The sequence below is a fragment of the Lepidochelys olivacea genome (assembly GCF_965140295.1).
Source record: "Lepidochelys olivacea isolate rLepOli2 genome assembly, chromosome: 6".
Taxonomy (NCBI): domain Eukaryota; kingdom Metazoa; phylum Chordata; order Testudines; family Cheloniidae; genus Lepidochelys; species Lepidochelys olivacea.
The window spans coordinates 43268099-43281647 of NC_140416.1; the positions used below are offsets into that span (position 1 = coordinate 43268099).

General features: G+C 39.3%; 1 protein-coding gene across 3 annotated transcripts in view; it reads right to left on the reverse strand.

Moving 5' to 3' along the window:
- Positions 1 to 13549, reverse strand: part of NELL1 (neural EGFL like 1) — a 440683-nt gene that overhangs the window by 221702 nt on the left and 205432 nt on the right. For all 3 annotated transcript variants that reach the window (XM_084632341.1, XM_084632342.1, XM_084632340.1), the window contains one exon: positions 5789 to 5914. In XM_084632341.1, coding sequence (XP_084488467.1) covers positions 5789 to 5914 — 126 coding nt within the window. The remainder of the gene's footprint in view (positions 1 to 5788; positions 5915 to 13549) is intronic.

Below are 13549 nucleotides of genomic sequence, written 5' to 3' on the forward strand. Positions count from 1 at the left end.
CTGCCTGCTCTGCATATAAATAGTGTATGTTTAGATATTGGAATTTGAAGACTTCTTTATGGTCCTGCCTAAGACAAAACAGTTGATTCATTCAGCTGATGCAATGGGAGAATGCAGTATATTAGAAGCAATATATTATGGCACAGAATGATACAGAGAAAGATGCTTATATGATAAGATCTAAAATCTCAAAGGATAGAAGGGGAGTACTAGTGGCACCTTAGAGACTAACCAATTTATTTGAGCATAAGCTTTCGTGAGCTACAGCTCACTTCATCAGATGCAGCCCTTCAAAAATCAAAATACAAGATTCATAACAACACTTTAGGAAAGAAAAGAGTAGTATATATTTGGGAATAACTCCTGTGCCAGTGTATTTGAGCATGAAAGATCACAGGGAACTTCTTTTCCAATATAAGCAACAGGTCAGAATCTTTTCACAACATTAAATATATGGCTAGGAAAAGAAGACAGCTATTGCATCCGCCTGTTTTCTCAAGGTGGCCTGGCTTACCTATTAGATGGCATGGCTAGCTCTATCAGCCAGCAGGTTAGTATGCTGCGCTCAACAGCAAACACTAATTGGCAAATGGTACAGATGGACTATAAATCTCACACTATGGTGCCACTGTTCGAAGTAGATTTCTCTAGTCAGTAGATTCCAGTAACTGAAGACACAAAGAAGCATCTTTGCTCCCACTTACTCAATGGGCTGGGACACGATTTAATTTACAGCTGTTAACCAACATGTGAATATAATGAAGTAAGGTTGCAAGAAGCTTCTTATTGAGGAATAACTTTCGTTAATACATTTGTCTTTCATTGAAAGGCTTAATTAATATACACAACTCTCAGCTCCAGGAATAGGAGACTACAAAATATTAACATACCTTTGCTGATGAACGTAAGTCAAGAGCATCACAGGACTGAGTAGAATGATGAGAAAATACCCTGGGGCGAACCCTATCGCACCAGCTCTTGTGCTTATATGAGACTTATATGAGTTTATATGTGCTTATATGAGACTGTTTAGTGACTCCAATCTACATTATATCATTTTAAAACTGAATGTAGAGTTTGAGATAATCATCACTTGCATTCAGTTTATCCTTTTATATATACAGCTTCATGCCTTAATCATTAATGTACATCTTGTGATGTTCTGAGCACTTCCTCTGAGGTAGTCAGTGCCTTCAACTCCCATGGATGTCAATGGGAATTGATGGTCCTCTGGACTTCACCGAATCTGGCCCAATAACTTCAGTAGCAGTTGAAAGCTCTCGGTACCTTGCACAATTGGGCCCTTCGCCAGTTATTCCAGAAGAAGGATGCGACTTACTTTATGCACTAGAACTTCTGCTTTTAGCTCAATATTATATAAAATAAACTCAGAACTTGAAAAATAAAATATGAAACCCAGGAGGGTCTAAAGAGACCATGCTTGCTTGCCTTACACATAAGTGGTACCATTGAAGTAATCTGAATACTCACATAAGTAAAAAGAAAAGGAGTACTTGTGGCACCTTAGAGACTAACCAATTTATTTGAGCATAAGCTTTCGTGAGCTATAGCTCACTTCATCGGATGAATGAATGATGAATGTTGCATCCGATGAAGTGAGCTGTAGCTCACGAAAGCTTATGCTCAAATAAATTGGTTAGTCTCTAAGGTGCCACAAGTCCTCCTTTTCTTTTTGTGAATACAGACTAACATGGCTGTTACTCTGAAACCTGTCACATAAGTAAGGCTCTCAGAATTGGTCCCATACATAATTCACCAAAACCAGAGCTTCCCATTTGCTTTGACTCAGTAACCAGGAATACATTAGATAGCTGAGTAATTGCTGCATTCAATGTTGCTTGTAAAGACATCAGTAGCAGCAAGTAGAGGCATAAGCAAAGTATTTGCTACATTTATTTTCTAAGCTACATACATATAAGGCAAATACTAAGAAAGGAATATTTCTTCTGTTGCACAATTACTTAATTTAAATACATTTATAAATTTTAACTCGCTATTATTTCTAATTATGAACTACCAATTCAACCAAGCTTCTCCTGAACTATGTGGAATGCATACTCCCTTTCAGTACTCCTACTCGTGATGCCAAAAAATAAATGGTTTTAGCAAGATAATGAAAACTGCATGGAATATTTGTTATCTCATTCCATTATTTCTTACTTTTACAGAGATTTGTGTTTGTCTATGCAGTAAATGATTGTTCACCCATTACTGTCAAGCACTTGTCTTATTATGCCACACTTTTGTTGTAAATCACAAATATTCTGTGTTTAAAATCATTTTCATGTCTAATGACACTGTCTTGCTGGAATGAAAGGATTATTAAGGAATTAGAAAGCTAGTGTCAGACTATCAAAAAGGTTTACCATCATTATAAAAATGATTACCATAGTTGGTGTACAAGGTCAGGAGAAAGCACCCTACAAAATTCAATGGCTGACATTTTTCCTGCAGTATAGCTTGTAAAAGATCATTGAGAACTCAGGGCTTACTTACAAGGCAGAGAAAGGGATTTAGAGACACACAACTGTCAGCAAAAAACTGTCTGTTGAAGGTAAATTTACCTAGATTTTAGTAAGGCGTTTGATACCATGCCACAAGGGGAATTATTAGTTAAATTGGATAAGATGGGGATCAATAGAAAAATTGAAAGGTGGATAAGGAATTAGTTAAAGGGGTCCTACTGAAAGGTGAACTGTCAGGCTGGAGGGAGGTTACCAGTGGAGTTCCTCAAGGATCGGTTTTGGGACCAATCTTATTTAATCTTTTTATTACTGACCTCAGCACAAAAAGTGGGAGTGTGCTAATAAAGTTTGCAGATGATACAAAGCTGGGAGGTATTGCCAATTTAGAGAAGGATAGGGATACCCTACAGGAGGATCTGGATGACCTTGTAAACTGGAATAATAGAAATAGGATGAAATTTAATAGTGAGAAGTGTAAGGTCATGCATTTAGGGATTAATAACAAGAATTTTAGTTATAAGCTAGGGACGCATCAATTAGAAGTAACGGAGGAGGAGAAGAACCTTGGAGTATTGGTTGATCATAGGATGACTATGAGCCGCCTATGTGATATGGCTGTGAAAAAAGCTAATGCGGTCTTGGGATGCATCAGGAGAGGTATTTCCAGTAGGGATAGGGAGGTTTTAATACCATTATACAAGGCACTGGTGAGACCTCACCTGGAATACTGTGTGAAGTTCTGGTCTCCCATGTTTAAGAAGGATGAATTCAAACTGGAACAGGTACAGAGAAGGGTTACTAGGATGATCCGAGGAACGGAAAACTTGTCTTATGAAAGGAGACTCAGGGAGCTTGGCTTGTTTAGCCTAACTAAAAGAAGGTTGAGGGGAGATATGATTGCTCTCATTAAATATATCAGAGGGATAAATACCAGAGAGGGAGAGGAATTATTTAAGCTCAGTACCAATGTGGACACAAGACCAAATGGATATAAACTGGCCACTAGGAAATCTGGACTAGAAATTAGACGAAGGTTTTTAACCATCAGAGTGAAGCTTTGGAATAGCTTTCCGAGGGAAGCAGTGGGGGCAAAAGATCTATCTGGCTTTAAGATGAAACTCGATAAGTTTATGGAGGAGATGGTATGAATGGATAACATGGTTTTGGTAATTAAATATTCATGGTAAATAGGCCCAATGGCCTGTGATGGGCTATTAGATGGGGTGAGATCCGAGTTACCCAGGAAAGAATTTTCTATAGTATCTGGCTGATGAATCTTGCCCATATGCTCAGGGTTTAGCTGATGGCCATATTTGGGGTCGGGAAGGAATTTTCCTCCAGCACAGATTGGAAGAGGCCCTGGAGGTTTTTCACGTTCCTCTGTAGCATGGGGCACAGGTCACTTGCTGGAGGATTCTCTGCTCCTTGAAGTCTTTAAACTACGATTTGAGGACTTCAATAGCACAGATATAGGTGTGAGGTTTTTTTTGTAGGAGTGGTGGGTGAAATTCTGTGGCCTGCGTTGTGCAGGAGGTCAGACTAGATGATCATAATGGTCCCTTCTGACCTAAATATCTATGAATCTATGAAATTGTCTTGCATTATCCTCTCTCAAGAAGTGAGGAGGACTTTTCCAAAGCTTCTGTAAGCTATATGATGCTAGATATAATGATAAGATGTGCTGTCATCATGAAGTAGATAGTCTCTACGACTTCCCCTAAGGATAATGTGTACATTATAGCATGATTTCTAGCCTGGAATAACCACTCTCATATTGAACATTTCTTGGCCATCTTTCTACTTGAGAGAACAGACTGCCCAAGATAATATCAAAACCTGGGGTTGTGTCAAGTTTTCTTATTTCTATTTCAGTAAAGGTGTTTGATGCTGCTCCTGCTGTATGAGGCTGTGGCACACAAAAATAGTTCTGAACACAGCCTTGATAGAGGGCTCTCATTGAAAGAGGTTATCATTTCAGGTATGGACGGGATAGAGCACTTCAAGAGATTTTCTCACATTCTGGAGAAATAGTTTTTCTGATAGACAGTGAAGCCTCCTTCAGATGTGTACATGGAAATAAGGGTCATCCAAGATCCCCTAAGACATTTAAGTACTGATTTTACTGACAGTTATTAAAAATTTATCTACTTCAATGCATAAAATTATTGTATTTGTTCTCTACCCTTGAGTACTCTCCGTCATAGACCTACAAACAGTAGAAATATGAACTCCCAGCATTAACACTAACATATTCCAGACTGTCAGACAAACAAATGCTTAAGGGCATTATAGAGATATGGACACATATCACTACATCTATGGTGGTATCTATGTGGTAAACTGATATAATCGTATCTTTCTGTCCTAGAATATCTGAGATATCAGATTGTAAAGTCATGATATTTTTATTTACATGTATAGTAAAACTATTTTAGGTCATTTTATTGGTTATAGTGGTTATAATTTTCTTCTTCCTTTGAGCCCTGTAGTGTTGGACTCATGGCAACTAAGGCCACTGGCTTTACAGGCAGAAGGATACAAAATTTAATCTCAGTAAAACTGTCAAACTCTCTAACATTTTTTATTAGTTTATCTGTAGCAAACATACCCTCTACAGAATACAGGACGGTATGGTGTGAAAGAAAGGTTTAATCAGCATTCATATGGTATGACCTATACAATTCACCTACAGCTTCACATCTTTGAACCACCTCTCCTTGACTCTGTTGATTAATTCATCTCCTCCATGACTATTTCTGGTGTTTCAAACCATTGAGCAACTCCAAAGAAGTGCTAGAGAAACATTTCGTTCTTCCCCTCAAAAACATGTGGAATCCCCTCTCCCCTCCGCACCCCAAAAAAACATTGCATTGGTCCGAAGCATGGGATGGATAATTCTCAGCCTTAGTGAAGCGATGGGTGTGTGGAGTAAGATCATGGCCCCCTTCAAGGCTAGAAACTGGATGGAGTATGAGCTTCCCCTACACTCAGTCAATTCCATCGGACATGCAATGTAGACTAAGATGGATAGGTGCCATACTGCTACTTTCATTTCTCCCAGGTACACCACCAAAACTGATGGTGTTAACCATGAACAATGCCTGAGCTCTTTGGGTCATTCTGTATCTGTCCCCTAAAAGGTGTGCAAAAGGAAGGCAGGCTCCTTATGCATTCTCACCCACTTGCACCCCTGCACAGGGCCAACTATAATTTGCATTCCAGAAGGGAGATTTGTTAGTGAATTGGTCAGTACACAAGAAACAGAGTACCATGGTGCTATTACAAAGACTTCAAAAGCTCACCTGTACATGAAAAATCATCCACACGAATGTATCCTAGGACACAGTCACAACGATATGTTCCAGGCAGGTTAACACACACTGTATTGGCATGACAATAATGCATCTTAGCAGCGCACTCATCAATATCTGAGGGGAAAAAAGAACCAGCACAAACAAAGTCAATTGCACAGTTAAATGCCCATTGTGACTCAATATTGAAATAAGAAAAGGAGTACTTGTGGCACCTTAGAGACTAACCAATTTATTTGAGCATAAGCTTTCGTGAGCTACAGCTCACTTCACATCAGATGAAGTGAGCTGTAGCTCACGAAAGCTTATGCTCAAATAAATTGGTTAGTCTCTAAGGTGCCACAAGTACTCCTTTTCTTTTTGCGAATACAGACTAACACGGCTGTTACTCTGAATATTGAAATAAGAGAAGAGAAATTCCAATTACAAGCCCCAGAAGAATTTCAAAAAAGCAACATGTCTTAAACTCTAATATTAATCTACTAGCATAAATTTACTAGTAAAATATTTCTTAAAGTGGAGTTAAGACTTCTGCAACACAACGTGTCTCTGCTGTACACTTCCAAACCCTAAAGTTAAATGCTGGAAAACCAGGAAATACTGAATTGTGGTCTTCTCCTGTATTTTCTGAGACAATGTTAGATTACAACAAAAATAATCACAAACTAAAAAGAACCAGGAGATGAATAGTTCAGGTACTGCTTCCCAAACAACACACCTGGACAACTTTAATTCTGCCCCCATAAAGCAGCTAGAATATGAAGATGCAGTAGCTCCCAGATACACTGAGTGTCACAATGTATCAGTCAGGAGTAGTGCTGGACAGATATGAAATAGCAATGTTTGTTATACAGCAAAAAAGGTGCTCTGATTTTCCAAGTTCCTAATTTGCACAAGCTGTAACAGCTACCAAGAGGCTCTTCCAGGAACCTAGGATCACTGTAGAACAACAGTGCTTCAGGTCACGTCTCCATTCCCCTGACACAGCCCTACGCTGTGGACTACAAGAAGGTAGGTAGAACTGGGCCAGTTACTTCAGCTCTGTGCCACTCGAGAATCCTCCTACCCAACTAGGAATCTCAAATGGCCACTTAAGCCAGCTTCTTATCTGCTTTGCATCATCCCAGTGGGACAAAGCAGATTTAGCAGGGCCAAGGACCTGGCCTTGCAACTCTATTTGTTATTAGTAGATCACAGTAGCTATTGCAAGGCCTCAACTCAAAACCATGTTTGTTACCAGAGAAGGGGGACAAACTGCCATGAACTATATATTGTAAAGCTCACTTAGAGGCAATCTTTTCCCCAAAACATAAGGTACTTCTACATTAGGACTGAACAGTGACTTTTTTCTGATTGGGACTGATTTTCGTCTCACTAACACCAGTTTTCTATGAAGCAACTCTATTGGCTTTAGAAGATGTACTCTTGATTTATGTATGTCAAGGTAAGTGAAAGGAGACTCAGACCCATTTTTTTTCTTATTACAAGTTATTTTATTGAATGTCCATGCTCAAGAAACTAAATTGACAGCAGCACTGGAGACTGAAGTCTCTCTGTGTCCACTATATAGCAATAGATAAGACAGCAACACTGCATGCTTCCCCAGAGCCCTCCTACCACATGCCACAACTCTGGTCAGAAGGAACCTCTAAGGGTGAGAAAGCAGTTCTGTTTCCATGCTGATACAGTCCCTAGGCTTTGTGCTGAGAGTTGCAACAAACATGCCAATTGTGCTGATGGTTTGTATGCTCTTGGACAGCTGTCCATGAGGAACTAGACTGGGACCACGAACTAAATCATTTCATACTGGCCACCAAACAGCTGTTAGTTGGTACTGACTTTTGATCACTACCAACCTGGGCTGAATTTGAAATGATGGCCTGGAAGCAAAGGACTCCACACCCCATTACAAACACCTTGAGCTATCCCACTATCCTCATTCTTGTTGTTTCTGATGCTGAGCCTCTTGTTAAAATGTATTTATTTCCAAATAAATAAATAAGGGTGCTTCCAAGTTACCAGTGATTAAAAGGAAATTTACAACCCTGAGCAAAATATCTATGTCGCACATTGATCCTATTAAAACTCATAAAGGAGACTAAGAACTTCAAAAGTTGATTTGATTACTAGTTTGCATCAGCAGCAGTCCTTATGTTCAGGTAGTACAAAGACTATGTCTGAGTCTGGGCCTGGCAAAAGAGGTGTAAGGAGTGAGATGAAGCCCTCTCCCCTCTTTTGCCACTCATGTAGGCCCATCCTCAATCTCACCTTGTGCCTTTTCCTCTTATATTCCATATTGTCCCTTGTAGCCCATAAAGCTAGCTTTAGAATTTTATTTTAGTCAGTAGTAACACAAAAGAACCAACAGGCCTGTATCTCATAAGACACTAAATAAGCAGTTAGCATAAAATTTTGAGGCTTTTGAACTTCTGCACAGGTAAATGGTCCAACAGTTCCCTGTTTCCCAAGACTCAGGGTAATAGCTTAAGTGGGGAGTTTGTGCATAATGATACCAAGTAATCACAAGAACACTGAACTGACGCTAACCTTGGATATTTTAGGATAAAATGTTGGCAAATGCTTAACCGTGAACTTGCCTTGGCAACAAACTGATGTATATGATAATTAGTTAACATTATTAATATACTAATCTATAGAATAGAGAAACTCCAACGTTATTAGGGTGAGGAAGTTAGATATGGACAAGGGAGCATAGACATGTTGAATTAATATTCATGATGGGCTCTAGGCCCTATAATAGGCCAGACCACCATCTAAGATGGAGGAGTGGGGCATGGGATGGTTGTCTTCAATTGATCTGGACCTGGACCATCATTTGGCATGCCAAGGACAGAGCAGTTTCTTTGCTTCTTGGCACCAGATCCCCAAAGAAGGGTGAGAGTATGTAAGTATACGAGTACATACATGAGGAATGGTACAAGACATCACCTTAATGCTGCATTTTTGCTATCTTTTTATGAGGTTTGGAGCCTTTGTCTCTTTACTAATTGTGTTAATAAAAGTTGTTAAAACTTTGCTTTGCCCTCAGTAAGAGGGTCTTCATTGGGCAGACCAGGGTTCCCAACCAGATACTGAACTTAATAACCTTGGTTCTGTTGTGCCTGAGTCAGAGACTAGAACTCCACAATCCCCCAGATCTTTAAATGACAATTAATTGGAAATCAAAGATTATTAATAACCTTTAAAAAAAGCTGAGCTACAACTTTCAGTTCTTTACATTCTCCACTGTCCTGGTAGTACTTTTAAGCCTAATCAATGTGTTGCTTTTTCAGGGGGTAGTGGTCAGAAGTCACAAGTTGGCAACAGTATTTTACTGGGACAAAGTCTACGGAGTAGTGCTTGGGCCATTTACTTAACCCACAATTTTTGGCAAAGTCTTGTGTAGAACTAAATACCCACGACAAAAAGCTTTAGTTTTTTACATAACACTGTTAGAGTAGCATCCATAAACCACACAGTGGCATGCATCAGCATGAGTGTAATAGGACTCAAATTGCGGTTCATGCATATAGATTGCTTGTCGTATTCGAAATATCAGAGCTCATCTTTGGGTGGTCTTTTGAGGTGCTTAAAAATACATGATTTATGTTTCTGTCTAGGCTGGTGAAGTAGTTTGTTTTTCTTTTAAAAAGGTCTACATATGGTCTTTAAAATGAAACTTGACACAGCCTAATGATCCTTCACATATCACCAACTTCCATCTGCATAAACTAGTTCTCTACAATAACGAAGACCCATTTGAGCTAGATCTTTTCAGTGAGGATCACTGAATTATGGGGTATAGTTTGGTTTTGGAGTGAGGGTATTCTTTTACTAGGTTCAAAGTATTTTCTTAATAGGTACTTAAGTAGGTTTTATTGCCTGTACCGAATGCTCCTTAATAAAATGCTCACTACAATATAGCAGCCCACATAGGGTTTATAGTTCCTCTGTTCCTAAAATAGGATTCATGTACTCAAAGGTGATGTTAATAATAAAAATGGAAACAGAAATACTACTCTGGGGCAGATCCCTGGCTGGTGCAAATCAGCATAGATCCATTGACCTGTATGGAGCTGCCTTAATTTACACCAGCAGAGGATCTGGCCCTTTATTTTCCAGGTGGTCAGCATAGGACAGTCCCCATCAGCCTCAATGTTGAAGAGTTGCTGTCTAACCATTCCTAATTTTTTTTAAACGCCGGAAAATATCACTATGAATGACCTTATCCTTGTGCAGCTCTCCTTGACATCAACATCAATTGTGGCAGGAGAGGAGGTCAAGAGAAAATTAGAGGGTCAAGGCAAAAGAAATGTTATTACTATAAAAATAATTAATTAAATGTATATAACTTTTAATACTATTGAGTTATTAAATGTACATCAGGTTAACAAATTCAGTTAAAAGTTGGGGGAAAGCCATTTTAGGTAAGTATGCCATATAACAGGAAAGGCAAATGAATTCGGAAGTAAGCCGTGAAAAACCAAGCCTGCTCCAAGATGAAAGCAAGCAAGATGAATGAACATATTGAGTATGTACTGCTTGTACATTTCTGGCTCTAAAACAATATTAGCTGTATGCTGCAAAAAGCAACTATACTGACTCTAAAAGGGTTTTTCCTCACCTGCAAATGTGCTGAAACACATAGTGGGACTCTAGGAATGAATCCTCTGGGAATGAATCCTCAGCCCCAACATGTTGTGGAGCTAAGGAACCCATATAGACATGGTAGTGCCTCATGCTGGGTTTGGGAGCAAATTAGCACATGTAGCCAGCTGCTCCTCTCCTACATGTGGTTTTGCTATGTGGATCTTTACAGTGAATGGACCCACTTCCACTCTCAGAGTTCCACTGTGGAGACATATTGCCACAAATATATTTTATACACAGCTTACAGTGATGTTTTCTCTGCTGTTTTGAGTCATATCAAGCCATTTTCATCTTTAACGTAAAGTGGGTACAACTCCTATTACTGCAAAGGGAGTTGTGTCTGTTTTCCCTAGGGATGAATTTGACTAATTATTTTCACTGTTTTAACCCCATAAACACCTAAATAAGCAGACACAGAATATGACCCTCTGTATATATTGATATGCAGACCAACTCCCTTCAACAGTCTAATCACTGAGGTTAGTCTTCCACCTGATTGCTCAGACTGCCCCATCATATTGTAAAAACATTAGCAATTTCCAAAAAAACCTCTCCAGATCTTCCTTTTTCGATGCCTAGTTCCCTAATGAAATGATGTGGGTTTTTTACCCCTATCTTTGAGGCTGCTAGGTGTAATACAAATATGCAGCCTGTCAGAATAACCTTGCAGGCAAAACAATTCAAATGACCCACTGGTAATTTCATGCATTTTAAAATAGCCTTCTTAGACAGGGTTAATGTCATCACTAGTTGTTTGAGATTCCAGTGCTTATCTAAATAAATAAAAAGTGTTCCAGCAAAACAATAGGCAATATCCTTGGAAATCCATGCAGGATCTTTCTACCTGCTGGACTTAATTTCAGAATTAAATGCTGCCATTAAAAAAAATCCTCTCAAAACCTATTTGCTTTCTTATTTGGGATCATATTGTGCCAAATTTCATCTTAAACTGCGAACACTTTGAAGGCGAGGACATCCCACAACTCCTCTTCCCCTTCCCAACTCCAAAATTTCTCTTCTCTGACCCTGCCACCAGAAATTGATGCTGCCGGTTATGTGGAACATGAAAAAGTGGTTTGGGTTGTTTTTAAGACATATGTTGTGCCTTCCCCTTGTCCACAGTCATGTTAGCCTCTGGTCTAAATGACCTGAAACCTTTTTCTGTCAGCACCCTAACAGCCTCACTGGTAAGCTCCTGAAAGGCCCACAGCAGATCTTAATGTGTGCTGAAAACTTGGTGATACCACAAAAGTAAAATATTCTAAATAATGGAACATAAAAGGTATCCTGGAGTTTCAAACAACTTAATCCTTCCCCCTACCCCCACCCCCGGATATCAGAGTACTCTTGCTCCACTGGCTTCCTATCATATTCACTCCTCATCTTCAATGTTCTCGATCACTCTGCCCTTCCTAGATCTTGCCCCTCATTTCTAACTGTTCTTTGTCACTCCATCCTCTGCCAGTTTCACTTGATTTCAGCTCCGTTAGTCTCCTTCTCCCACTCACAACTGTGCGTTCTTTTCACACAGATCTACTGCACCCCATGCCTGAAAGAGACTCATTTCTCCACAGCCTTTCATCTTCAAATTCTGCCTCAAAACCTACTTATTTCGATTAGCATTTTGTCAGTCTCTATTTGGATGCTCCAGATGGCTACTCGCCACTGACTATGACAAAAATAACACATAATAAATAAATGAATGATAAAAAGCTTGTTACGTTAAAACTGATGTAGTTACACCAGTGCAAGTTTTTTTTATAGGAGACGAGCCTTAAACGAATCTAACAGAAGTCTAGATCCTTGCCTATACTAGAAAGTTGTACTGCTTTAACAATACCAGCATAATCAAAGCAGCATAATCCCTTCAGATGGATGCAGCTATAGCTATACAAAAGTATTTTAATACCTATTTAGCTATTTCTGTACAGGCAGAGGAATAAGTCACCTTTACAGCAGTATAACTACAGCCATTTATCCATATAGCAGTATAACTACATCCATAAATCCACTAGGATTTTTTCCAGTATAATTATACTGATTTAAAAAAAAAAAAATCACACCCCTACCTGAACTCGTTCTACTGGTAAAAGTTTCATGTGTAGGCTAGGCCTTATCTAGAGTAACATACTTCTTGAGAAGGACGAAATAAAGTGTGAATTAAATTATCCTCCCTCTCCCTCTTAGATGTTAGCTCTTGTCTGACATATACACTCCCTGGTGGGCAGGTACTAGCACAGTGATTGAGGTTCCTAAAAGCCACTGTAACATAAATAATAAATTATAATACTTATGTGTAAATTACACCTACTTAGACTCACCTCTGGCTTTGGCCCTGAATAAGATAAATGAATGATTTAACCTAAGTTCTCCCAGGGTTTGTTCCTTTGGAAACTGTCCAGAAACTCCTCGCATTTTAGCTGCACTTGATCATATGAACCTTCTAATCTTTCCAATTCCAGCTCCTGTTAGGACCAGCTCCTCGTGTGGCATGAGCTGTGCAGAAGCATTCCATAGACATGGGAGCTTCTAGAGGCCATGGTGCCTCAGGCAGGCTCAATATTTTCTATAGTACAGGCCAGATCGTCCCCTTTTACGCACATTGAGAAAGCAAAATCAAAAATAGCTTAGGCTGAAGAACTGATATTAATTAGAGGTTTGATTCACCAGACCTGCATGTTCCTTTTTTTTTTTTTAAACTGATCTCTCCCCTTTCCAGCCATGTAAATATAAACAGCTGCTCTCTATAGGAGAAAAGGGTGTTTTGTTACAGACAGCTGTTTTGAAAGTGTAAATGATCATTTTAATGCTATTGGGGTTGTTTTTTTTTTTTTTACCCGTTGGCTACATTAAGCCCAGGTACTCACTGGCATGCTTTTGCAGATGATCAGCTGTCTTCAGTCAGAGCTTAGACTTCTGATATTTCTAAAGTGCTTATTTTCTCTATTACATTTGGGAACAGTCCAGCAAGCAGCCATTCTTACAGGGCATCTGCTTGCTAAGATGTGCTCTGACATGGTGAATTTGGCCTTCTATCACCTTCGGAATATTGCCAGGGTACAGCACATGCTCACTTCTTCCCATCCCCTCCCTCTTGTTAAT